Here is a 26487-nt window from a genome sequence, read left to right on the forward strand (position 1 = left end):
GCTTCCGAGTGGATAAAAACCACCACTTTTGCGCGCTGTCGACTCAGTGTTCAGCAATACACTCAATTGGCAACAGGTGAACCCTAGTATTTTAGATCTTTTCCCACATTGAATTTTAAAAGGTAAAACATAGCATTCTCATAGTAAGGAACGTAAATTAAGCTACATTTTTACCGTTCCGTGTATCGTAGAGTGCATGAACTTCTAGATTTCCATTTGATAATACGATTTTTGTTGTGTTTTGAACTCTTTTGCATATTAATGCAGTAGATCAAGTGCGTCATCATGTTACGCACTGTAGCATAAAAGTGTTTCAGTTCTCTAAAACATTACACATCCCCTGCGTGAAAATGTCTTTTATTTCATTTTTTTAAAGAATTTGTTACTACTAATTAGCGAATGGCGGTACGGTATCTTAGATATTGCTGATAATAGAGTAACTGTCATTGCGCAACCTGTCAAGGGTAAAGACGAAAAATTGGCTACTTGGATGCTTTACGTCAATTAATAAAGTGCAATCCAATCGGTGGGAAAAATGTCAATCGATACACATCTGCGCGTCCCCCGGGATCGTGTAAAAGTTTCTGATCAAAACCGGATCTATTTATTTTCCCCAATTGAACGTATAAGATGTGTTCGATTCTCAATCCTCAAGTGAATAGCGTAGTTCCGACTGGTTGCCTTTACACCCCCGCGAGTGCTATTTCATGTTCTATTTCTGCAAAAGAAAAAAAAAGACCAAAACATTGAATCCGTATGTGCTACCTTACTAAAAACTGTTTTTCCCTTTTAAAAAATTAAAATAAATACCAACAAGACAATTAAAAAATAATCGTACGGTAATCATTTCTGTTCTATTAGATGCATACCAAATTAGAGGTGGGATGTGAGTTCAACAATTGCACATCGGTTACTTCTCCAGGAGCCAACATCGCATCTCCTATAACGTCGTCTCTATTTGGTATTCTAGGTGAGTCTGTGATTGATCGCTATAGAGCACTTTAATCTAGATTGGTACCAATCCTGCCTCATGAATGTACTTTTCTCTACTCTATCGATCTGTAACTCTAGCCCTTGTTTGAAGAGTTTCTTGACTCAAAGCTAACGATCGTATTGCCTTAAGAAAGTCAATCCACTATTTTTACGGAGAAAAATATTTTTCTCTAGTCATGACGAAGTCCTAGTTGGCTTGTATTTATTCACCTTCCGCAAATAGCAGTTAACTAACGAATGGTTAGGACAAAGGAAATGAGAAAAATCTCGAGAGACCATAACACGAGCTTCTCATTTTCATGGTGTCATAAGATAATTAATCTAAAAAGTAATTGGACTTTTTTTTATGTATAGGTAATGCAATAGCGCTGGTTACTGTACACCAAATGAAGCTGGAAAGACATAGGACAGTGTTCTTCGTCTTTATCGCTGGATTGGCTTTCGCTGATCTTGTTGGGATATTCCTTACGACCTTTCCCGTTCTGCTTGTTTATAGTCACGGTTACTACTTTGGCGGAGTAAGAGATTCAACTAATCTTTCTTTTTTTAAAATATTATTATTGTTATATTAGGAACAAATCTCACATTGCGTCATTCTGGTACAGAGGTACCAACTGAGGCACTATGGTATGCAATCTTGATGGCCAAAGCCTCTTATAGGCTAAATCTAAACATTGGGTCAATTTATATTCCAACGGAATCATTCCGATGGAAATCTATCTCGCTGCCTTCGAGACTCGCCTGCAAAATAAAGGAGGGTTAGCCGGTTGGCCTCAAGATTTATAAAAATGTTGAATTTATAGCGAAATACGGGTCGGCATGGCCGGCCTTCTGTAAGCCACCGCGATCAAAAAGAATTTAAACTAGGCTTTTGGGTAACACCCACACTATACACTTTTGTGGGCGTATAGTAGCATCACGTTCCGTTTTTCGATATTTGTGATGAAAAATACAGACGCGGGTATTGACGTTCGTAAAAGCCATAGGGCCGTACTAAAAGTTGAGCAAAAGAAAGGAAACAGATGCGCTGTTTTTTTAGAAATAGAACGCCACCGCGTTTGACGATGAGTCGTAAAGTTATGAGGGATGACGCCATTAAATTCATCAATCATTGATTGATGAAAACTTTTACTTCAAAACATGCGCTGTCAAATGGCGATTTCCTCAGCCGATGATGTGCAACTACCACGCATTCACCATGGTGACTTTCGGAATCTTAACTCCCATGGTAAAATTTTACTATAATAAGTCGCAAGTATACCAATTCATATCCTATTCTTTGTGAAAAGATTGCTTGTGCTATGTCGCTAGAACGGTATTTTGGAATACGACACGGATACTTCTACATGCTTCATTTCAGCCCTCAAAGAGCTAGGTTTGTAATCAGAGCCCTTATTTTTTTAAAGTTAAAAAAAGTTCTGCAATTTTCTGTATTCTGTCCAGAATGGCATTACTGAGCCTGTGGCTTGTGGCTATCATTTTCTCGGCCCTTCCTATCTTTGGGTTTGGCCAGTACGCTATTCAATATCCGGGAACTTGGTGCTTCCTCAACCTTCATCCGGAAAACGCAATCGATGCAGCTTATTCGATTACATTCGCTGTCCTCAACTTACTTCTTATTGGTGTTATGATCATATGCAACATTGGAGTGCAATGTAAGTAAATAATTTATGAGGGTATTCTCATCACTCACACGTCACTATTCTCACACAAAAAGGCTTTCTTCACCAACATCCCATCGGTTATGTTATAAAGGACATTCTTTTATAGTTATTTCAATATCGTACGTCACTTGGATGTGTTTCTACGCCATTGATTTTCTAAAAAGTGCCTGTTTGGGGTTACTCTACTTAAATGGAATGAAAACCCTTTGGTATCGATTGAAACATTAAATATTTCAAAGCGACGCCTTCAGCGCTATCGATTTTCTAATCCCTCAGTCCACTGTACCAATAAAAATATGCCCGGTCTATGAAAGCAAACATTCGATAAACGCACGTCTTTTCAATCTCAACAAGAATAAGTTAAAAAAAAATATATGACACGACGAAAAGATACGAATCAATTGTGGTTCTTTCCATTTTCGTTCAGGCACTTTGGTGGCACTACGCTGTCAACGAAGCTCGGCGGATCGGGCGGATCGTTTCCGTCGGACCCACCGCAGTCCACAGCAGGAGGAACTAGAAGTGCAAATGATGTTCGTCCTCCTTGCCATCACTATTGTCTTTACTTTGTGCTGGACACCCCTACAAGTAATGAAACTAAGCCCGCAAACCTAGTATATCACGAGTATCCTAGCAATCAATTGTTTCGATCTAGTTTCAGATATTAAAAAACCAATTCTACGAGCACAAAACGGCATCTGACCATGCTGGAGACTTGCTGGCTATCCGACTGGCTTCCATTAACCAGATAATAGACCCTTGGGTCTACATTCTCTGCAAAAAGGTGATAGCCTTACAATGTTTGGTGATTTATCACACAATGTCTTCCTATTCGTCACGCGCCATTTGTCGCTACAGTTATGTTTTCGTAGAGGGTGCACTTGCTGGAAGACAAATTGGGGTTCCATCAAACGCAGTCTGAGTCAGAAAGAGTTTATTGGCACCTCATCGCTCCGTTCGGCCTTGGTACACTTTCGAGCACAAGTAACTTTACAATTACATTCGCTCCATTCAACAGAAAATTTACGTTTCTTATACTCTACAGCAACCACCGACAAGGTCGGCAAGTCGCTCGTGTTCCCGATGTCGACAAAAACGAGTAGAAGTAGAGGTGGAAGCTGGTGAAACTGTTAATCTGGGTGAAGTTAACCATTTCTCCTCAAGTTTGAGCAACGCTGTAATTGGCTACGACTCGACCAGTAAAAGTACTTCATTGCCCAACAACGCTAGCCCCGCTCCTACCGCAATTCTAATAAGTGGCTCAGAGGGAGGCACAGAAAGCTCCGCAAGTCACGAGATTCCTATTCCGATTTTTACATCTTCCCAATACTCAATTCAACGTCGAAGAACTCGTTCCACACCGCGTTCAAGTAGACAAGAAGAGCGTCAGCCTCCAGCTGCAGATTTAACTGACACCATGACCAACGCGAATAACATGTCGAAAGCAAGGATTTTTTCTAATGATGGCGGTAATTTACATAATTATAAATTATCTAGCAATTTCTTTCAAATTTACTTGAAATTTAGGAGAAGAAAAAGTTTCTGCGATTGGGCGACGTCGTCACTCTTGGTGTTGTTCAAACGGCCGTTTTCCTATGACAGTGAAACGATTCGCTACTCAAAGTACTCAAACCATCGATGAAACACAAACAAAATATTCAAGAACAAATATAATGACTGATTTAAATGCATGAAATGCAGTCATAACTGCCGTAAACGTATTTGTCATTTGCATGATTGATATTCTATCTTCAGTAAAAGAGTTATTCGTCTGTGCTGTACTCTAATAAGTTGCCGTATTAATAATACACGTAAACCCGACTGCGTTCTAATGGATCAAAATTCTGGTACCAGTCTATTCCCTCTATCATTACCGAAGTCCCCGAGTCAACAACAGTAACCCTAGAGACATTGGGATACGCAAGTAAGAAAACTAAACAAATATAGATTTTACCAAGTTGAAAATAGATCTCGAAACAAGACTGTTAAGATTTACAAAACAGAAACAAAAAGTTACATTTGAGAATCCCAACCTTTAAAATTTAACTGAATAATATTCACATTGGACATAAGTTTTCTTTTTTGTCGTCTTGCCCGTGCCACGAGATCCAATTTTGTTACAGAGAATCGTAATCAATTGAGCTAGTTAGCTTAATCGCCATAAAATTGCCTTTTAACGACCAACGCACTTGCGGGTAGTTGACTCGGCCGACAGTCCTTTTGCCAGCATGTTCTAAGCTAACCATCTGTAAAACTTATTTTTCTTCTCTTTTGGAGAATCTGTCAAGCTATGTTTGACCGTGTACAGACATCGCGTGTGAAGAAGGATCGTGAGAAACTAAACCTTTCAAACCCAACCTTCAGGTTGAAGTTTGAACATTCGCTAACACTCGGAATAACACGACTATTTCTAAACCTCATGTGCGTGGTGTGCAATAAAACAGAAACTTACTTGATGGGGAATGCAGCGATTGTTTCAATCGTTAAACTGAAGATTATTCTGATATCCTGTGTAGTAACGACGAGTTCAAGACTAGTTCAAGACTGCAGTGTATTCCTCCAGCTCGCCACCGGAGATTTAACCGGTCTACATTCAACAGACAACACAGAAACTTAATACACTTGAAATGATGCAATAATTTGACAACATGACTTGATCCAGTTTACAGTGTCCAATCCATTGAGCAGCCAGCAACCATCACATTGAATTCAGGTTGGAAGCATCAAGAAAGGCTGTTGTAAGATAAGACAGGAAATTCAGTACAACAGTAATAACTTAGTTCAAATGATAATGTACCAATATTTGAAAACATTCAGCAAGGCAGACTCTTTCAAGCCACCAAAATCTGAATGTTATTCAATCAATATACTGGAATTTAATGTCGGTTCTCTTTGACGCCTGCATAGCCATTTTAAGAGCTCAACAAGTAACATAAAGAACCTTATAATGCATCATGGAATTAATGAATTATATTCACCTGTCAATCATGGATCAGCCGCTAGTATGTTGCAGAATTCAACCATCCAAAAAAAAATTCAGCAATCAAAGCACTGCAAAGGCAAAAATAATTCTTTTAATGCTACATAATGAATCAAAGTTTTACAAAAAGACATCTAAGTTGATCAGATGTAACAATAATCACCGAAATTCAGAACCCAATGCTCTATAGTTAACTTTTCATCATAATTTTAACTAGCATATAAGAAAAAAAAACTACATACCTATTAGAACAGCACCCTTGCTTCAAAGGCAGGCATGTCAATCTGGCGTTTGTAGGATTTACCCTCATTTCATTTCTCAGAAATAAATTTCACACCACCTGAACAAGTTCACACAAACAATTTTCATCAGAAAATGTATGACAGTAACGTACCAAGTCTCAAGATAAAATTGCTTCAGAGCTTACTGTAGATTAAAATCATTTAGTCATAAACACGGACCAATAAGCAACTCATCACTACAGGATACATTCGAAAAAAGAAAAACGAAAATTATACCTTGATTTTAAATTTCACCACGTGGCCATTGAAGATTAGATACTCGTCGAAACTTGCGCACGGCATTCTGTGAGAAAAGAAGCATCAATGAAAGAAACCGTAAGTAAAAATTGGCCACCTTAACATTTAAATAATATTTAAATAAATTATAAATGATAGAAATATCTTACCTCGACAGAGCTGATGAATTCTGACAAAACTAGCAGAGAGTTCATTTTCGAATGCTTAAACTTTCACGTGCAGTTCCAATTGTAAACTCGTCTGCAACGCCAACGCGTCGCGTCCGCCTGGAAAGATGTTGCCTGGTTGATCAAGCATCATCAACGCAAAAATAAAACATTTTTCAATTACATTTTTCTGTAAAAAAAAGTGTGTACTCATAGAATTCTTTTCGTATCAATATTTAGTAAGTTTAGTAATCTAATGATTATAACTAGAAAGTAGAAAGTAAATTTAATTGTCAAGGAGAAATATGAACACTTGGCAACGGCATTATTTTGGTCTTTTGGAACCAATTCAAAATATCTAAAACACAATCTGTCAACTAATATGAAATTGTTACATAAAAACTACTGTATTCTTTAATGTAGCTATTTAATTACTTTAAACAATTAATATTTTACCCATATCTACTAATGCAAATCATAGTAGCACGTAGCCTGGTTGAGTAGCCTAGTGATCATATTCATTTGTCACCCTATAAACCTGCTGTAATCTGCAGAATTAAAAAGTATCCATCACTGGCTGATGGGAAACCTGAATTCAAGAGCCACGATTGATGATGTGATATATTCACAATGTCACTTAATTATCAGGAGTAATAAATTGAAAACGATGAACGGGAAACAGTGTATGTATGCAAGAAATCGCACACTACAACAGGCTATATTATCAAATTGAATAGAACAACAACTACAGATGTCAGAGTTATGTAGCAGGGGGGAAGTGGAGCTCGAAATTACCAGTAAAAAGGGTAACGAGACAAAAGGTGGGAGGAATAGGGAATGAACGGATGATTATGGTACGGCAAATAGTTTCTGTCTAAAACATTCAAACGGGCCGCGTCAAAGTATTATTTTAAGAGAGATTTGATAGAGATATTAAATCGAAAATTTTCCGTCTCGTATATAGCAACGGTTATCGTAATCAAAATTAAAGCAACAGTAGTACAAGTCTTTTTTTTTTTGTCTTCATGTCGAAAGATATTGGCCTATGTGACATACATCGATACACGCCATTGGAGAAGTATTTTTTGAAAAGTCGGAAAAGGGGTGCATAACAATTTCCATCCAATTAACACGTATAGAAAAAACGGCATTAGTAGCAACCCAATGAATTGAGATATTTGAGTAAACAAAACAAAAATAAAATCGAGAGGAGCAAAACAAATTTGTCATTCTATTAGCGTTTTTTGTTGTTATTAATTTTTGTCTAAGGGAGAAAGGGATGAAGGTGGGGTTTGATGGAATCTAGCGATGATATGCTTGTTTCTTTCTTCTCGGTGTGCATAAAATCATGTCATTTGTTTCGGGATCTTTATATTGTGGCGGGGCTTTAAAAATGAAACTCAAGAGCAAATGTTTTGTGGTCATGGATTACCTACGGCGGATAAAAATGGCATTTATAAAAAAGAATTCGGAGAGAACTCCTCTTCATGACCCCCCCTCTACACATGTGTACAGTCACTTCGTGTAGCGGGTATATATATATGCGTATGTATATCAAAGAGCTGGGGAATCCATTGAAAACACAAAAAAAGCCACCAGTTTTCTTTCTCTTTAAACAAACAGCAAAAATTAAGGAAAGAAAGATTTTTCATCTTTTTTTTTTTGACACGAAGCGGACACCGAGATTTTTTTAGCTTTTATCCTTGTACATTCATTTTGTTATTATGTGCACATGCATAAAACAATGGTAAGAGAATTTTTACGAAATTATTTCGATTGTTAATTGCTGAAAAAAAATCAAAACAAACAAAAAACAAAATAGTGTTGTTTCTTACCAAACTAACTTATTCCCGCGTTAGGATGTGTGTATACACGGTATGTATAAAAACAGTAGACATAGACAGTCTGAATAAATTCCCGGATACATAATAACTGTAATAATTCAAAATAAAAAAAAAAGTTTTCTCATCTCTTAGCCGTTGGAGATATTTTCGTTTTACTCTCTTCTTTGATCAACATTTCTTAGAAAATTGTAGCTACTTTAATCTCTTAAAATTTGTAATTAATATTAAACACCTGTCTACGATGTGTTATTCAATGTAATGATTGAATAAAATATAACGGAACGAAAAAATTTAAGGTTATAATAATGCAGGAAGAAGGAATTTCGCTCTTCACAGAGTCGTTTAGAAACGCAGGCAACACATGGGCAAAAGGGTCATTATATGTTTTGGATGTACATTTAAAAAAGAAGGGACTTTTTTTTCAAATGCGTACCGTTGCACAAAATGTTTTTGTCTCTTTTTTTCTTTTTTTTTTTAGTTTAGTTTTGTTTCAATAGATACCAGTACAACGTTGATCTTAAACTCTACGTATCAAAAAGTTCCAAACCCAAAAGCATCATTTAGGAAAAGGATACAGAGAATGAAATTCACCAGTGTGTTTCATTATAAATCAATTTCTAGAATAACGTCGTTGAAAAAAACAAACAAAAAAAAGAATAAAATTTAAAAATGAAATAATAATAAAAAAAAAATGTGAATGTCCAAACATGAAAAATGCGAAAACAAGTGTCGTTTTTTCTCGTCGGGTGCCACAAAATTTAGCTACAAAATCGCCAATGACGATTGATATAGCTCGTCATCATCTCTAGAACGGCCGTGTCGCCAGCGCGCGCGGTGTTTAGATCAAAGTCTCCGAGGGCAGGGCCGAGACTCACATGGACGTCGACTGCCATTCGACTTCCACGGCGGCGGAGGTAACATTGGGATTCCTGGAACTTGGGCCACCGTTGCTCGACTCGCCCTTCTCTAGATCGGCACCAGCAAGCGGGCCGTCCAGTTCAATATCAGACTCTCTTCGACCACTGGCAGGTTCGATCGGCATCTCTTCCAGCTCATGACGGCTCAAATGGTGCACAATACCGGCTCCCAAAGAATCTCCTAGCACATTGGTAAACGTCCGGAAGCGATCCCTGTTGTGGTTAGCCGATAAGAAAGCGGATGAAATAGAGATAAGACAAATACGAACAAGGGAAGCAGCTTCCCTTTTCGTTCGTCGGAAGCTGCCAGTCAGACTTACAAAAACCAATCGACAGCCATGATGAGGGAGACGTCTTCGGCTGGCAGGCCAAGAGTATCGAGAACCATCACCATGGTGACGATTCCGGCCTGAGGAATACCAGCGGCGCCGATGCTAGCAGCTGTGGCGGTGATGCTGACAGCCACGACGTTGCCCATGGTCAGATGAATACCACGCACTTGCGAGATGAAGATGGCGGCGACGGCTTCGTACAAGGCCGTTCCGTCCATGTTAATGGTGGCGCCAATTGGCATGACGAAGCGAGTCACACGTGGATCCACTTGGTTTTTCTCCTCCAAGCATTTCAGCGCCACGGGTAGAGTTGCCGAGCTGTCAAGAGATACGAAACACATTGCCCCGTCATCTTCGCCATTCCAATAGAAAGTCTTTTCTCTTCCTCTCTCTCTTTCACTCTCAACTGATTTATTCCAAGAATTATTAACTGACCTCGATGAAGTGGCGAAAGCAGTGGCCAGAGCTTCAGAGAGGTTTCCGACGTAGCGGAACGGCAATTTCCGCGTCACAATGAAGTAGATTAGCTGGAGAACGACGAAACCGTGGATGAAGAGGCCAATCATCACCGTGAAAAAGTACATGCCAAGTTGTCCCAACATGACTTCCCAGCTCTCCATTTCCAACATCTTGGAGGCCACCAAAAACATGACACCTACTGGTGACAACCTAATATCGTAAAAAAGTAAGTTACGTTAGTGAATTCAAATGTTTTATTGGTCGGTGTTAAAAAGAAAAAGTGGCGGGTAGATCCTATTACCAAACGACCCAGCCGGTGATCATCATGACGGCTTCGCTCATGGAGACGAAGAAGTTGAGGAGCGGCTTGCCCTTGGCTCCCATCCGGCCGAGCGTGATGCCCAACACGGTGGAAAAGACGACGAGTCCGAGGATATTGGTGGCGTCCTCGTAGTCGGATGACATCTTCCAGTCGTAGAGGTTCTCTGTTTATTATTATTTTTATGCAAAAGGAAGATGGGAAGCAAAACGCAAACATAAATCACAGGGCTGGACGACGCAACGAATTCATATTTTTTTTTCTCATTTCCTCTTTCATACTTGGCTTTCCGGCGGTCATGTTACCGGCGTCGGTTCCGTTGGAGTTGGTCATATTGGCTAGAGACTCCAAATAGTCAGCAGGCGGTGTCAACACCGTCTTATACTGCAAACATGTTTCAACGAGAGAAAGAAATAAAAGAAAAAGAAAATTAACAACACAGATAAAAGTATAGCCCTAATATAATACCCTACTGGGATGTGTAATATTATTACTGGAAAAGTCGACAAACGCGATAACGATATTTCACAGCCCATGAATAAATAAGATTAGAAACACTACAAGTCTATTAGATCCCCTACCAAAGTCGTATCGTTCTTCTTTTCCCTTTTGCCTATAAATATTTAGACGGTCGTCAATGTTGTTTTGACATTGACATAAATCAAGCGCCCATAGAGTGCGTTCACAGATTGGCATTGCTAAGGACTCGAGGAGCCGCTTCGTCCTTCTGGGGGCCCCTTCGTGTTTAATCCCCGCCTTTGCGACTCGCTCAAGTGAAAGAAAATTGTTTTTCATCATTTCTTCGTGAAAGAAGGAGGAGGGATGTGCTGTTCTTGTGTCGGCGATTGTTGGGGTATTTTAGATACCTTATAAGGTCAAGAGCTATACGCAGACTCTGGAGTCGTCGCGCCACGAAGGTCAAAACGCAGTTCGTTAAGGCAACCCATTTTTGAAGAAGAAGAAAAAAAATAAATCTTTTGATATTTCTCGCGCATTTCTCGGTTTTATCTCCGTCATGGCAGAAATCTCTCGGTTGATTTTCCTATCCACACACAGGGTTTCGTGTGTTGTGGAACAAGTCGAAAGTGAAACGAGAACCCTTGCGGCTAGACTGGAGAATCAAGCGGTTGTTGGTTGGGACCACTTTGTATTGGAAAAACGAGCTAGGGGAGATAAAAAGAAGGAAAAAAGCAACAACCCACACACACCAGAAGAAAGAAAGAAAAAAAAAAATGTTGGTGGCCGACGAGCGACTTGGCACTGAAGAAAAATGCCGCCAGACCGTTCCAAGGAGGAAAGCCCAGAGTATCCGTGTGTGTGTGTGTGCGTGTATAGTTAGACAACTCAGTTGGTGCCAACCGCGACGAGTTTCGGCCGCGGCCGTTCCACCGTCCGTTGCGAATAGATCTCATCAACAATAAGGCACAATTTAGTGAGCCTTCAGTTGTTATTCGTTTGAGTTTTTGAGCTGCTGCTGTCATCTCTGAATTGAAAAGAAAGTCGGTCTCGCCGGTCGGATCGCTTTTATCAACTGGTTTCTTCGTCTATTATTGCTATTGTGCGCCATATATCACTGACAAGATTGTATATAACTGCAGCAGCAGCAGCAGCCGTGCCCCGTCAATCTCCTTTTTCCCGCTTCCTCTTTGCTCTACTTCGTTATCGCAACGCATCCGCTCAGAGTAACAGAGAAGACCCCAACTGTGCGTGTGTGGCGGGTCGTCGTCGTTTCAACGCCAGAATTTTTCACTAGCCTTTTTCAGTTAGACTTGGAAACGTTGAGCAATGTAAAATTCGTCCGTTAAGTCTTAGGAGATTGCAGCACACCCACCCCATCGGGGAGAACTTTTTAAAGCTCACGGAGTTCAAAAAAAGAATTGAAAACAAGACAAATTGGAGAAAAACAAAAAAGGTCCAAGCAAATCTATTTCTGCCGTCTAAAGTTAGTACGTCGTCGTCGTCGTGCCGTTTCTACAGGATGAGAATCCGGCGAAATTTTTGGACGACTTTCCTAATGCTGTCTGCTTGGTTTCCATGTACTACGACCTCAGTTTAATTGTGTACGTCAAATTGTTCTGAAGATTTTGCATTAAAAAAAAACAGGTAGTTGTCTGGGAATTCACTGTTACCAGTGCGGAGTCGAAGATGCCGAGAACGCCTTTCCTTGCCACGTATTCGCCAAGGCGCCAATGTGGCACCAATTCGAAGTCGAATGTCCCGCATCTCCGCCCCACCTGTGCGGCAAAACGATCACCCACTACGACGACGGGACCGAGTCAAGTAACTTAATCAAAAATCCATTTTCCCTTATTCGTCATCTTTTGACGTACGTGTGCCAGTCAATTTGATGGGGCATGAAATTCCGTTCCACCTCGCCGGTCCCATTAATTGTCTTTCTTCTAACCCACTCGGAATGACAGGCGAAGTTCGAGGATGCGCTCCTGCTGAGAACGCTTACGAGGTTCCCAACAGGATTGGGTGCGGACGGGACGACGGCGCAGACCGGACCATTTTCTGCCTTTGTGGCACAGATTTGTGCAACGGCGCCAGTCGGCTGTCTGCAGATGTTCTTCCTTGGTCGATGACGAAGCTTACACTCCCGCTTGCACTTCTCATGCTCAACTTTCTCATTCTACGCACGTTCTCTTATTCTTGACGGCCACAAAGAAACAAATCACATTTTTGTGGCTTTTCCCTTTTTCTTTTTTTTTTTGTTCTTACGTGATAATAATAAACGTTATTTGTACTATTTCATTGCTGGCAGCCTCCAGGTCCGTCACGAATTTAAATTGAATCAAAAATTATTTGTTTTTACTAACCTGAGCGGTGCAAGCCTGGACCAAATTCGGTGGGAACAGGTTTCTAGGGAAAGAAGAAACAAAAAAGAAACACACCAATGAGAAATCAACGAATTCAATCAATTGTTTCCTTCAGAAAATGTAAATAAAATTTTTTTTTTAAAGACTTGTTTGTGTCTGGGGATATTTCAAAAAATTTTCCAAGGGGACAATAGGAATGACGGAATACTATTGAATGCAAATCCATCACTCGCTCCAAATGTGGAAGAAATCAAGTTTGAATTGTTATACCGTGAGCGATGCCAACGACGCTAGTTTTATCTACCTGATGAGATCCATGAGCATGTCGGCCGTGGTGACGTGACGGACGGAACCGCCGCGAACGATTCCCTTATCGGATCCTTCGCCCGGATGGATAGTCAGGACGAGGATGATACCCAGAATGACAGCGCTGACGGTGGTGGTCATATAGTAGACGATGGCTCGCGTACCGATCCGTCCCGACACGGAAAGGTCCAGAGAGCCGACGGCCGAAATCATTGATGAGACGATCAGTGGCAGAATGAGACACTTAAGCATTCGTAAAAACAAATCACCTAATCAAACAAACAAAAATTGTATCAATTAAAAATCGTAACCAAATTTTGAAATGGAAATGTCGCCATTTAATCTAATAGTCTGAGAATATCCGCTGAAGCGACACATGCATCCTATGAACGAGGAGGCTTGAAAGAGTTTCGAATTGGCTTCGCCAATTCTGAGATTGTCAGCTTTAGCGAACGCGGTCGGCTCTTATTTAAACGTCAAGCGTGACCCGGTAACTCTTTTTTCTATCCTGACCAAAAAAAAAAGAAATGCTTCGCACACACACAGTCTGTCTACACAAGCAATTTATGTGTGTGTGTAGGACACTAGACAAACATAAGAGGCTTTGGGTTTCATCAGGTTCTTTGGCGTTGATGAGAGCGGGGTGCCAGAGCCAATTGATGCTGGCTGAGTAAGCCGATCATTCGCTCTCATTTTGCTCACCCTTGCGCCATCTAGAGACATGAGACTCGATTGGAAAATGTCCGAGAATGGGCAAACACTCAATACTACACGAATTTCCACCCCGTGATTACAGGCTCCAAGTCGTGACTCACCTACAAAACCAACATAAACAATTTCTCGTTGTGTCCATTTCTCTTCGCGCGACGACCTGAGTGCCAGGGCGAGGACGACGCCTGAGAAGACGCCGGCGATGTTGAGGATTGTCAGGACGTTGCTCCTGAGGCAGCCGACAACTTTTTGCGTCACGCTCATGTTGAGTGCTCGCGAAATCGGTTTGGCGAATGGACGACCTTTGGTCGCGCTGGATCCTTTGGTGCCGGAGCCGACGCCCGTCTCCGGTGATGAGGATCGCGATCGTTGTTCACCTCGTCGACCTTTCAACGAGGCTGACCTGCAAAAATTCCAAACAATAGTAAAAAAAAAAGAGAAATCAATTTCACCGTTTTGTTGCGTCGTAGGAAATTCTTTCACACATGACAGACACTGTTATTTGGGCATTGATTTTTCGCCATCCGATAAAAGACACATCGGACCTATTTTGGCGACCTTTTCTCACCGGGAAACCGGATATTTATTTCCGACAACACGCCTTGCCTTTCAGTAACCACAAAGACACTGTCACGCGAATGAAAAAGAAAAACCTACACGGTATTTCCGACAATGCCCGTGATTGGCTACCCCATTATTCAGTTGTTGTGGTTCTTGTTTGTGTATACTTTCGACATGGGTTGGAAGCGCGCCCCGCAAGGTAAAGTTCTTTCTATTCAAAGCAAATTTTTTTTTAAAAAGAAAACGCGCGCCAGGATATAAAAGATAAGATTGAATAAAGAAAGAAATAATAATAATAAAAAAAGGTAAAATTCCCCCCACCAACAAAGACCCATCACGAACCTGTCTCTCTCTCTCGCTTGTCAAAATCCATTATTCAACGATTCGGGACCATAAGGGATGGAGAGAGAGAGAGAGAGAGAGCAGCCGATGATATTGTAAATCTAAAGGGGTGGGCTATGATATAAGACATTCAAAGCGCATTCCACGCTCCGGCGATCCTGGCTGGCATGGCGCAATAAACGAAGAGTCTTGACCTACAATACCCGTACGGATGCCTGTCTAGTGCTTATACAGTATACACGATGGATGGACCACTACATTATTGATATTTTAGGTTGAGGGAGAAGAGAACAAAAAAGGCCTGGAAAATGTCAATATATAGGGAGAGAGAGAGGCCTAGCTTTAAGGGAAAGATGGGTAAAGGAGGATAAACCGAAAATCTGATTAGTCTCGAGACGGAATAATAAGGAGCCAAGACAGGCAGTCTTCTCCTTCTTCTCCTTTCTATATTGAATCAATACTCTTTTATCATCGATTTTCTTCGACTGATCAATTTCGCCACTGCGTATGGAAATGGAGATGTCAGGGGAAAATCTTAAGCGAACGGTGAGCAGCTCCCCATCAATTCCGATTGCGATTCGGATTGGCGAGAACGACATTTAATCCGTTCCTGGCGTGCGTCTGTTTAACTAAATAGACATCAACGGTATCTCATTTCTTAGTCAGATTGCTTGGAGGCGAAGAAAAAGGGGGCTGGATTTCATTTTCAAAATTGAAAAAGAAAATCAGACGCGCAGAAGAAGAAGATGAAATGGACCTCCGCAGCCAGAAATGAAAGTCGGAGAGTGGGATGTGTAATTGTCATCGCTCAGAGGCTCGTGGTCCGCTTTCTTTACCCGCCGGGGAGGACGGTCAAGATCATAATCAACCGAGAGAGCCAACACACAGAATCAAAAAAATAGAAAAGAATTCAGGGGAAAAACAAAAAAACCCCAAACCAAAAATGTAAACTAAAAAGCTTACGCCACGGCTTGGGCGATGGTGCTGTTGCATCGCTGCCAAGTGCGAGCGGCACATTGGCGAGCGACTCCGCACGAGTCGCGGACAACCGACATGTAGCGTTCGGCCACGGCGGCCGGTCCCGATCGAGACTCGTCTTCCACCGACACTTTAGCCGTCGCTCCGCCGTCCGTTCCGTTTTCATCCGCCGTCGCCGCCCCGGCCGACCAAGAAGCCGGTCGGGCTTCGTTTCTCTCGCTGGTGACTTTCGTCATGATTATTATTATGTTTTCTTCAAAATCTTGTCACTTAAATGGATGACGGTTGACTCAACTTCTTGTCCGCCTTTCAACTATTTCAAACCGTCGAACGAGGACGAAGGAAACACTTGGGCACTAGACGACAGCCGAACAAGTTGTGAACGGCTGAGGATTTCACCTGTCTCTACAGTGCTTCTACAACTATGCAGTCGGGGTGTATGTGTATAGGGAGGGTGGATAAGAAAGCTGATTGGCTGTGTGTGTGAAGCACACGAGATCGAGCGCGATTTGTGACCGAACTTTGTTAAAGAAGCACGAGCGACTGAACGCCACTGGTTGAGACTGTTGCCGACTTATAACAAAACGAGTAGCGGCCAGCATTGAAAGCCGACCGGGAGCAGTTGTATAGACACTATATACACGAAACAAGACTCGCAAGATAGCATAGTAAAAGAAAAGAAGAGAGAGAGAGAGAGAGAGGAAGCCTCTTAACAACCGCCGTTGTCGCCTGTTCGTTTGCCCGCCCATCGCTATACTTTTTTTTGTTTTCTCCCTCTTCTCCGGTTCTGCTGCTCCCTTCTCTATCCAGACATTCATTTCCCGCTTTGATCCCCCACTCTCTGCGTGATTATCCCGGCAACTCCTTTGTTGTTATATATATTCTAGCGTTCGCTTTCTCGCTCGCTCTCTCAAATAATCCTGGGACTTTTGTTTCTTGGTTCAGTTTGAATCCGTCTCCAATTCCTACCCACCATCGAGTTGTCTTAATACAGCGAGCCTCGTTTTCCTTTTATTTATTTTTTAAATAATTTTCTAATGTCTTTTTACGTTTCAAAAATCAACAAGCGCAAACAGACATGGAGGGGGGAAAAAGCTCATTGAAGTAACGAGATTATTTAGGGACCTATACAAAAACTATAGAGACCCCGGGCCGGCTGATGATTCATGTGATATTCATTAGGGCTGTCTGAACTCCTACAAGTATTTTTTTTCTTTCCCTACAAGACTTCTCTCCTTCCTCTTTGTTGTCTTGTATTGCATCTCCCTACACTGTTTGTGCTACACAATTTATCATCCTTTTGATTCCATTTCCGAAACGTATTTCACTCGCATGATATGATCAGCCAAAGCGGAGATGGTAATAAAATACCGGGCAACGTAATACATGTAATAATGAAACGTTAATAATGACGGTGGCTGGGTGCGTCCGTGTGGCCACATCATTCATAACTGCCGAATACACTGCGTCTAATTGTACTCGCATTAAATAAAAGGTTTTTTTTAACGACTTGGAAATCATCAGGCAGTTAAAACGAAGAAAAATGAAACGAATGATGATTTGATTCAATCAAGGATTCACACTGCCGGGCCAGGAATTAAATGACAAAATAATTTCCTAAGTTTTCTTTCCCTTTTTGGGGGGTATTTTTTTCCCCTTCCAAACATCTATTTACGTAATAGTCGTTTCTCTCTCCCGTTGGTTGGCGTTTACCATTAATGAGGAGGCCGGATAGCCAAAGGAAGAGAAAAGAAATGGGAAGGGACAAGAGAAGCAGCAGCAACGAGCATTTTTAATGGCCCCACAATTCGTCAACTGTAAGCGGAACGACGGAAAGCTCCCGTCTCTCTATAAAGGCTATAAAAATAGTTTGTGGATGCTGCTGCTGCTGCTGCCTTTGCGACGAACATAGAGAGAGAGAGAGAGAGAGAGAAAGAGCGATGTATATGTGATATCCTGCCGCCGTCGTCACAAGGCGAACAAGAATGGAAAGAAGAGTGAAAGAACTCCGGGAGAGAAACGAATCATCAAGGACAACGCACGAGAAGAGAAGAAAAAAAAAAGAAAGAAATAAAGAAATAAGCGCATAGAGAAGAGAGAGAGAAAGGAATGATCATCCCAGCATCCACTTCCCTCTTGCGGGCACCGACATCATTGACACCAATTGAGCAACAGTTCGTTATAGATGTGGCCTATATATCTAGACTCTCCTCCTCTATATCTTTCACTCGCCGTTCGTCAAATGAAAATGAACATGGGTTCATCCAGTGATGTCATAAAGATATTTTCAAAAATAGACAAAATTAAAAAAAGAGCCGGCCTTTTTTTTTCTATTTTTCTTTTTTCGTCGAGTTTCAATTTCGTCGTGTGTGGTATAGGCGCTGTGCCGTGGGCTGTTCAGTATTATATCTACAATGTAGTGTAGACGCTCGGGCTAGCCGTAAATGATACATGTAACATCAGTGCGATCCGTGACGGACATCCGACCATGTTCAACTGTCAATTAACTCTCAACTGCACAACTGATGATGCGCTCTCGTTTTCTTTCTTTTTTTCTTTCCTCCCTCTGAATGACCAATCATCTTTTTGTTTTTCTTCCTTCCTAGATACTTGAGAATTCATTTCATCTCTAGCACGAGCTACCCGATGGATCACACACGCTCTCGTTTGAAATAATCGCACAAGCTCGCCCTCCACGCCACAATTCACAAAAATAACAATAACGATCATTTCTTTCGATTATCACAAACGGGCACCTATTGTTGCGTGTTTTTTTTAAGCCTTTCTTTCTTCTAACTTGAAAAATGAAACAATATCGATCCACAACATCGCAAAAAGGGGGAAAAAAAGAATTCCGAAAGTTGATCGTGATTGAATCATTGGCACGTTCGTCGACTCATGAACCTTCTAGCACTTGGCGTTCCGTCGCTTATTGGGCCGGAACACGGCAGAGACTCGTCCATCAATTCGACGGCTATCAACAGAACATGAGGAACATATGTATATATATACGGAAACATCACTTTACGAAAAAGAGTGAGAGGAAAGTAGAAAATGAAAATAAAAAGACAAGCGAAGAAAAGAAGAAGAGAAAAAAAAACCTACCGGACGTGCTGTACTTGATTCTGCGGCCGATCCGGATTGAAGACGGCGTGCCAGGCTGCGCGGCCTTTGCCCGACGACTCTCCGTGTTGGTGAGACTCTGAAGACTGCCTGTTGTGCGTTGATTGGCCACGTTTCGCGTTGCGGACAGAAATGGGGGGAAAATAGTCAGAGAGAGAGGAGAGCAGACGGGAAGAGAACCAATGCCAAAGACACCCCGGAGAAAGACGGAGTAACCATGGACACCAAAATCACCGGCGCAGAAAGAGAGAGAGAGAGAGAGAGTGAAATAGAATAAGAGAAAAACAAACAAGAGTATATACAGATGAGTTCTCCGCATTATTTGAATTCCTCGTGAACCCGCACCACTCGCCAGAGTGTCGACAGACAACAGACCAGACGGAGAAACAAAAGGGGAAAAGGAATAACAAACGCACTCGGTCAAATTTGGACGTGACAGCAGCTGCTGCTGGATTCGCAGTACCGAGTCATCAATTACCAACAATAGTCATTAGCCGTAATAGTACAAGAGAAGGGGGACAGCAGGCTGCAAGTCATTTAGGAATGTCGTCATCTGGTCCAACCCCCCCCCCTTCAAAATTTCCTCTTGCGGCCATCGATCCGCATCGAAATGGCATCGATGACGTGCGCGTTCATCAACAATCAGTGCAGCAGCGGCAACCGTTTTCGCACTCGTTTCATCATCGGGTCGATAACGGCCAAAGAGCCCCGAACGCGGGAGTCAGAGGCAATGGTCGACACTTTGTATAAGCGCAAAGCCAGTGAGATTGAGACACTCGAACCATCCGCCGTCACTGTTTGTCGGGGAGATATCAAACCCGTCCCGAACTGCTGTTGCCTCTCCTCACTCTCTCGCCTCATCTCCTTTCTCAATGGAACCGGGCGCTTCAAACGGACCACATTTTTTCGTGCATCCATTAAACACCTTTTTTTCGTGAATGCAACTGTTCATCTTTTTTTCCCAGTCCCGAATGTAGAACGATCGCCATGAGTTTGCAAAAAGGATTTGGAGAGTTCTCAAAGTCATCAAGTGAGAGGTTGCGTTGACTGGAGACGCTTTCCATTTCACGCAAAGTCCCTTCCTATTTCTGTATTGGGAGGAATATGACGTTTGCATCTTCCCCATGCAGATTGCTGAGCCCGGTATTTTTAGTTGGGACCCAGTCGCCAAAACGCCGCTGGGGGTGAGGAAAGAGGTCGATGGACCCGCTAAAGCCAAACAAAAATTTGTTTTTCTTTGAACAAAAACAAGCAATAAAAGCGTGAAACATAATCATCAATCAACGAGGCCTCTATACAAAATTATCCGCAGAGAGAACCTTATGGGCAATGAGAGAGAGAGAAGGAACTGGCTAAAGGTTTCGACTCCAAACAAGTATGCAAATGGACACTGCCGCCATTCTCTTTCTCTAAATGTGTTTTTCCCACTGTTATTTTATTTATTTTTTTTCAACCGCTTCAAGTATCCGCGTCGTTGAGGCAACATTCCAGCTGCAGCGTTGCCCAACGCTGCACATAACCTGCGCAACAGCTGTACGACCCTTCACACGTACAAAGGGAAATACCCTTTGCATAGATTTATAACTAGTTTAATAGTGTTGGCACATACTAAAGAGAGTGGTTCATCTCTTATCGACCATGTTGCATATGATTTCGCAACTGGGACTCTGCGCATTCACGGGTGGCCGTCATTCGATAAATGGGAAACAAAACGCACTTTGATATTAACTGGGGCGGAACGCTCGATCGCTTTCGATTCCTCGACTAAAAGTGCGTCGCTTCTACATCCATATGTATAGAGAGAGAGAGAGAGACTGGCGTTGCCATAGAATTTATTGATTCTTTCCTGTCTGACTGTACACTATAGAGCTCCCGCTTGCAGTGTCATGAAACGTTCCAACACACAACAACGACAACCTCAAAAGTGCCAGCCGAACGAACGTGGACAATATCGGGACCCGAAAAAAAAATACAAAAATTACAAAAGTTCTAAAGGATCTGATATCAGAGACAATAGTCTCCGTCTCGTCCCTGTGGTTTTCCTGATTTGTTAAAGTCACTCGACACCCAACTGTTGGATCGCGGGACACATACACACACACCGGGCACGGGACGTTGTTGTTGTTGTATAGCAACCACAACGTCGGCCAACGGGTAACAAATAAACGATGCAATAACATTGACGGGCAAATTGATTTGAAAATATAAAAGTGAGACTCAATAATAAACACCTGAGCGATAGAGGCGGCTGATTCCGGCTGCGGCACTGGCACAACAATCGTAACCAAATCAGAGTTAACACGGCACTTGACGCTTTTGAATAATCAGAAAAGGCTCGGACAAAACCGGTCTAACCGTCGGCCAATTGGAGACTGATGGCGGTCAGCGGGTCCCAAGGTTGACAACAACCAAAGTCAAAGGAGAGAGCAGAGCAGCAGGGCCACCGACCGAGAGAGATGTGGAAGAGAGTCAGAGTGGGGGGCGTGACGATCGCATCAAACGACGCGACCACACCACATCGTTTACACCGATTCTTCGGTTTTTTTAAAATACTTTCTCCTTCGTACGTCCACCGCTGCCTGCAACGCTAATATTAATGCGTGGCATACACATTTCCCCGATCAAATAAATACAAGAGAGAGAGAGAGAAATCGAAAACTGTGTTATTTGTTTTTCCAGTCGACGCCAGTGGGTTGTAAGCCGAGCGCAGCGCATTTGGGTGTAAAGCGGTTAGTGACGTCACAAGCTGCTGCTGCAGCTGCCACATATTTTTCGCACTTAACATAGAAATGTGGATAGACAGATTGCGTCAAGTAGAATTAAACCGCCCCTCGTTGCATTTGTTCGTTCGTTGAGCGGGGGCCCTTTTTTGAAATCATCGAAAGAAGATTGTGCACTCTAGCGGCGGCCGGCTTCACCGCACGCTCCATTCACAGCAAATTTCCGAGCGAATAAGAAACAAGAGACTCGAGAGAATTCAAAAGACGGGAATAGAAAAAACTGGAGAGACCCTCGATACACGCAGAGTAGGAGATCCAGCAAATATATCTAAAAAAGAAGAAGAAGAAAAAAAGGACTTTTCATCCCACGGCATTGTCAATGTTGACTGTTTCATCCAGCTGACTAGAGGGCCTTCATATATATCTTATCCTCTGCAACGGTCCTTCCATCTCTCTTTCCGTTTCCGAGACGGCCACTCATTCCTTCCCCGAGCCATTGAACGCCCAGCAGCTTTTTTGATTAGTGGGCCATGAAAAGAGCAACCAGATCGGCTCCTCCGTCATACACAGAGCCATCAGGATCACCATGAAGTGAACGTCTCTTCCTATCCTGCTCGACTTTTCTTTAAATACTATTTGCTCATGTGCTTGGCAGAACTGCGTTGAGCAGCACAGATCCAACGAGAGGGGGAAGGAGAACGGTAATGAAAAGAAGAAGAAGAAAAGTAGGAGCTATGAGCTTTCGATACTTCCGGGCATCCCTGTAGCATCTCCTGGATTCCCTGGTTATATGCACATATGGAGCACAGCGAGAGCGACACACATATAAAGTCTATACGGGCCCGTGAATGGATCGGGATTCCTTCCCATTCTTTAGACTAGAACACAGCAGATGTGTATCGCCTCTTGTGCTTCTATTGAAGGCGTTTTCATTCTTAGATTCCGATTCTTTCTCCACGAAGACATTTTTTAACGAGCAACAAAAGAGCTGAGGAGAAAAAAAAAACCAAAAGTACAAGCGTGAGACAAAAAATCAATGGGCCTTCAGAATGGGATGGTGTGGGCGTTTTGGAGGGGGTATTGAGTCGAAGTTTGACGTCGTGCGGAGAATTGGAATTCTTTTGCTGTGGCACATCAATCGGCGACGGGGCAACCGCTAACACATCCGGGCCATCCCGTGCGCGCGATTCCAATCCATTTGGGATTCCCGTTTTATGTGTTAAAGACATTGTTCACGGGACAAAATGTGCGGCAAGGACACATCGATCATCTTTCCATTCCAGGCCAGGCAACGATCAGCGACTGAAGAAGGAAGAAGTAGCCAGCGCAGCACATCTTTCATCTTGACGACGATTTCATTATTTTACAATAAGAAGGGAGAAAAGAAGGAATCATGTCGATCAATAATAATGGCGAATCGCCAGATGGATTTTCCTTCCTTATATTTTGTATTTTTTTTTATAGACCCAGCCTGATCATATTGCCAAAAAAGTTCAAGGGGTGAGAGACAAGAGGATCTCAAACAATACCCAGGGATTTATATTCCGTCTGTGTGTTTCCTGATGCTGCTCAGAGCAATAGACAGAGATCCTCTGGTCAGACCAACAAGAGGGAAGCAGGATGTCACGGACTCTATAAGCCCTAAAGTAAGTCTAGGAATCTCAAATCAAATAGCACATATATATATATAGAGAGAGAGAAGAGTGGCCACTGCTGCTGCTGTGCTGCTAGTTTGATGCGCAAATCCAGCGCTACAAGCCAGCGGATATATACATAAGTATATGACGGCCAACAAAATTAAAAAAAAGGAGCGACCGTACCCAGAGGGAAGGAGGACCTGAAGCGTGGATGCAGTTCCGGTACGGATTATTAAGAAACTCGCAACTCCAGCAGCGTATTGTCACGATGTCAACAAAACCACCCCATCTTCGAGTTGGTGAATTAACAAGTCTTCAAGTCGTCATCATGACGTGTGTGTCAATGTCGAAATGTTCGTACTCGTCTCTCGAGCCCCATTTGTGTTAATGCATAATGCCCGCGACTCTTAATGGCCCGCTATACAACTAGGTGGCCTTGCCTGTCAAAGAACTACTTGTCGTCCTCTGATCGCCGTATCCCCCATCCAATCTCCTTCATTTGCCGTTCAAGCGATCTCCAACATTTCAACTAATTAATTTGAACATGACGCGAAAAATGTTTGACTCGACGAAAATATCAATTTGCGCCCAGTCACCATTTGGCGTTTCCATCTATGTCGATAAACAGATGCTAAACGACACTTGCCAACGGGTTCCTCCCGGCTCTAGGTCATATAAGCTTCTGCATTGATTATCCACGAGTAATTCAATCACTCATCCGATTGTCTCTTTTTGATAATCATCGAATTAGTTCATCAAATGGATTTACCCTTTACGGCCCCGGGGCAAATAATCCCCGAATCCCAAAAAGATTTGCCAGAATTCCGTCAACTGGCAAATCCCAACGGAGGGAGTTGTCATTCCCGACAACCCGACAACTCTTCCGGGGGGACCCGTTTGCCCGTCAATCCCCAAAACCAACCGATGACTACAAATTGCGAGTCATTCAATTCTGGCATTCAAACTCAAAACTCCCGCCAGAACCCACCAATTCAAAAGCTCAACCAGTCTGAGGATGCGCCGAAACCCAGGAAGAGCAGCACCGTCTGTGGACTTCCAGAAACTGAGACCTGCGAACGCCAAACTTGCCAGACTGAACCTGTTCCGGCCGCTATCTGCGAACCCCCGATTCGATCGGTGGTAACTAAGGCAAAGCCTTGTGTGGAAAACGACGTGATACCAAAAGAAACCACGAAGAGAGACATCGAAAGTAATCAAACGAACCCCTGCAATCCAGAATTGGGCGCCGAGTCCGCCGCCATTGAAGTACCGGAAATGATTACTCGGCCTACGAAAAGAATATTCAACCTGGAAATCAAGATCAATGATCAACCGGTAACCATGACAATTGATTCCGGCAGTCATATTTCGATCATTGGCAAGCTCATTTGGGAGCAGCTGGGCCAGCCGAAATTGGAGCCGATAACCGAGCCTTGGCGGGGTGTTACGGGGTCCCATATTCCATTTGTGGGCAAGTTCATGGCCAATGTGAACTACGCCGGCAAAAGTTTACAGCTGCCCCTTCACGTGATGGAGCATTCGTACACGACCAATCTTCTAGGCAGAGTTTGGTTTCCCTCTCTACATTTGGACTGGAACCGGATCTTTAATTCTTCCGATGTCTCACAATGCCAACCAGACTCGATTGAACAGCGCCAGCTAGCCTTGAAAACGATCCAAAGTCGCAACACCGGTAGCTTTCACGTCAACCTCAATGTCGAAGGGAAAACCATTCAGATGATGTTGGACACGGGAGCGACCGTGTCCGTCATCAGCCAAGCGACGTGGAAGACGCTGGGGAAGCCTCCATTACGTCCTGCTCCGAGAGAGATGTTCGATGCAAATCAAAAGGTGATTCCGTCTATTGGCATTTGCATGGTTACAGTCAAGTACAACGGGCGAGAAGGAATCCTCCCCCTTTTCATTAGAAGGGACGATTATAAATCGATTGTGGGAACTAACTGGTTCGGAACTATGCAGTTTGATTTCAACTCCATTTTCGAGAAAATCAACCTTATTACCCCGAGAACGACTCCGATTATTCACGACCCAAAACCTCAAATCGCTAATTGAAATTTCACACACAAAATCGCTCAACGGCTCAAGTAAAGTTTTGCTAAACTTTTTTCTCAGTCAGATTAATACAATCTTTTTAAAAACATTTAAAAATCTGTTGCCTGTAACACATCAATTCTTTCGGATAAAATAGTACAAAATAAATAGATCACAGCTCAGACATCGCTCAGGTGATGGCGATCTGAAGTGATTACGCAGAAACAAGGGTGAAGAAAAGCTGCAAGGAAATGAGTGGTCAATTGAAATTCCTTTCACTACAGCAGTACAGCTAGATTTGTTTAGATTTCAGCCAGTTGCAATATATCAACAGCCCTTCCTGTACGCAGTTACTCTGCGACTGAAGGTTCGCTGATAAAGTGACTCTAATCCTGCGGGAACGACGCTAGAAAAGGTCAAATGCGCTCAGTAAAAGTAGCAAGTTTCAAATCGATCTCGGCTTGCCATAACTTTTTTTTTTCTCAAGAATCTCTTGAACGTCCACGTTGTTAACTTTGAACCGTTGGGCTCACTGTCAACGAAAAGAGGATTTTGTCAAAGCGGCGGTGGTATTATGCATACAACGAACCAAGAAAAATACGGCTGAGAGTTGACTGGTTTCAGGGAGGGTCCAGTCGAGTACGATGTCCATATTTACTCTGAAACAAGTGCTGGTGGGCATTCAGACAAAATCAAAAGGCGGAAAGATGAAACGGACCAGAGACAATTTCGAGAAATAAACAAGAGCTCCCTACAACATACATCCACACACATAGTTTGTAACCTAGACGATTCATTTCCTTAATAACATTGCATGCTGCTGAGCAACACCATATATCCCTAGCTCTTACATATTGGACACCGGGATCGCCGGGAGTCTCATCGTACGATCAAATCTCTCAAAAACAAACACACGGGGACAAACGAAATGAGGCCGCCGGATATAGAAAAATAAAAGTTGTTTTGATTTTTGTTTTCTTTCTCCAGGAACCTGATGTGTTGACGCAATATACAGCAAAGGGGGGGGGGGGAGGCATTAATACCC

General features: G+C 42.6%; 3 protein-coding genes across 17 annotated transcripts in view; 2 read left to right on the forward strand and 1 right to left on the reverse strand.

Annotated features, from left to right (window-relative positions):
- The first annotated feature begins 45 nt into the window (after positions 1-45).
- LOC124202177 (prostaglandin E2 receptor EP3 subtype-like) lies at positions 46-4499 on the forward strand. The gene is made up of 11 exons (XM_046598484.1): positions 46-122; positions 862-970; positions 1348-1511; positions 2162-2221; positions 2283-2368; positions 2437-2648; positions 3085-3245; positions 3313-3441; positions 3516-3641; positions 3703-4126; positions 4185-4499. Exons 2-11 carry the CDS (start codon positions 862-864, stop codon positions 4349-4351), a joined length of 1638 nt encoding a protein of 545 aa, XP_046454440.1. The 5' UTR covers positions 46-122; the 3' UTR covers positions 4352-4499.
- A 692-nt stretch (positions 4500-5191) lies between these two features.
- Positions 5192-26487, reverse strand: part of LOC124202120 (excitatory amino acid transporter 1-like) — a 37274-nt gene continuing 15978 nt past the window's right edge. For 2 of the 15 annotated variants that reach the window (XR_006877933.1, XR_006877925.1), the window contains exons 3-15: positions 19016-19123; positions 14134-14432; positions 13317-13587; positions 13013-13055; positions 10475-10577; positions 10176-10359; positions 9404-10084; positions 8158-9296; positions 6326-6457; positions 6156-6222; positions 5880-5977; positions 5636-5708; positions 5192-5390 (exon numbers count right to left, since the gene is read on the reverse strand). Coding sequence is in view for 5 of the 15 variants with exons in the window: in XM_046598423.1 (XP_046454379.1) it covers positions 9038-9296; positions 9404-9733; positions 9851-10084; positions 10176-10359; positions 10475-10577; positions 13013-13055; positions 13317-13587; positions 14134-14432; positions 15896-16146 (1974 nt within the window). In the remaining 10 variants the exon portion in view is untranslated. Of the gene's footprint in view, positions 5391-5454; positions 5557-5635; positions 5709-5879; positions 5978-6155; positions 6223-6325; positions 6458-6992; positions 9297-9403; positions 10085-10175; positions 10360-10474; positions 10578-13012; positions 13056-13316; positions 13588-14133; positions 14433-15895; positions 16622-19015; positions 19124-19335; positions 19930-21264; positions 21598-26487 lie in introns of those variants that run through there. The other 13 variants (XR_006877952.1, XR_006877934.1, XR_006877938.1 and 10 more) reach the window with 13 other exon arrangements.
- LOC124202210 lies at positions 11251-12863 on the forward strand. Its single transcript, XM_046598514.1, has 3 exons — positions 11251-12229; positions 12297-12473; positions 12614-12863. The coding sequence occupies exons 1-3, from the start codon at positions 12172-12174 to the stop codon at positions 12847-12849; spliced, it is 471 nt and encodes a 156-aa protein (XP_046454470.1). The 5' UTR covers positions 11251-12171; the 3' UTR covers positions 12850-12863.

This window comes from Daphnia pulex, chromosome 2 (assembly GCF_021134715.1).
Source record: "Daphnia pulex isolate KAP4 chromosome 2, ASM2113471v1".
NCBI classification, from domain to species: domain Eukaryota; kingdom Metazoa; phylum Arthropoda; class Branchiopoda; order Diplostraca; family Daphniidae; genus Daphnia; species Daphnia pulex.

Coding starts and splice junctions, on each gene's coding strand:
- LOC124202177 (XM_046598484.1), top strand. CDS start 862: ATGCATACCAAATTAGAGGTGGGATGTGAGTTCAACAATTGCACATCG. Junction 3,642..3,702: donor TGGTACACTTTCGAGCACAA/GTAACTTTACAA, acceptor TATACTCTACAG/CAACCACCGACAAGGTCGGC. Junction 4,127..4,184: donor GATTTTTTCTAATGATGGCG/GTAATTTACATA, acceptor CTTGAAATTTAG/GAGAAGAAAAAGTTTCTGCG.
- LOC124202210 (XM_046598514.1), top strand. CDS start 12,172: ATGAGAATCCGGCGAAATTTTTGGACGACTTTCCTAATGCTGTCTGCT. Junction 12,230..12,296: donor GCTGTCTGCTTGGTTTCCAT/GTACTACGACCT, acceptor AAAAAAAAACAG/GTAGTTGTCTGGGAATTCAC. Junction 12,474..12,613: donor CGACGACGGGACCGAGTCAA/GTAACTTAATCA, acceptor TCGGAATGACAG/GCGAAGTTCGAGGATGCGCT.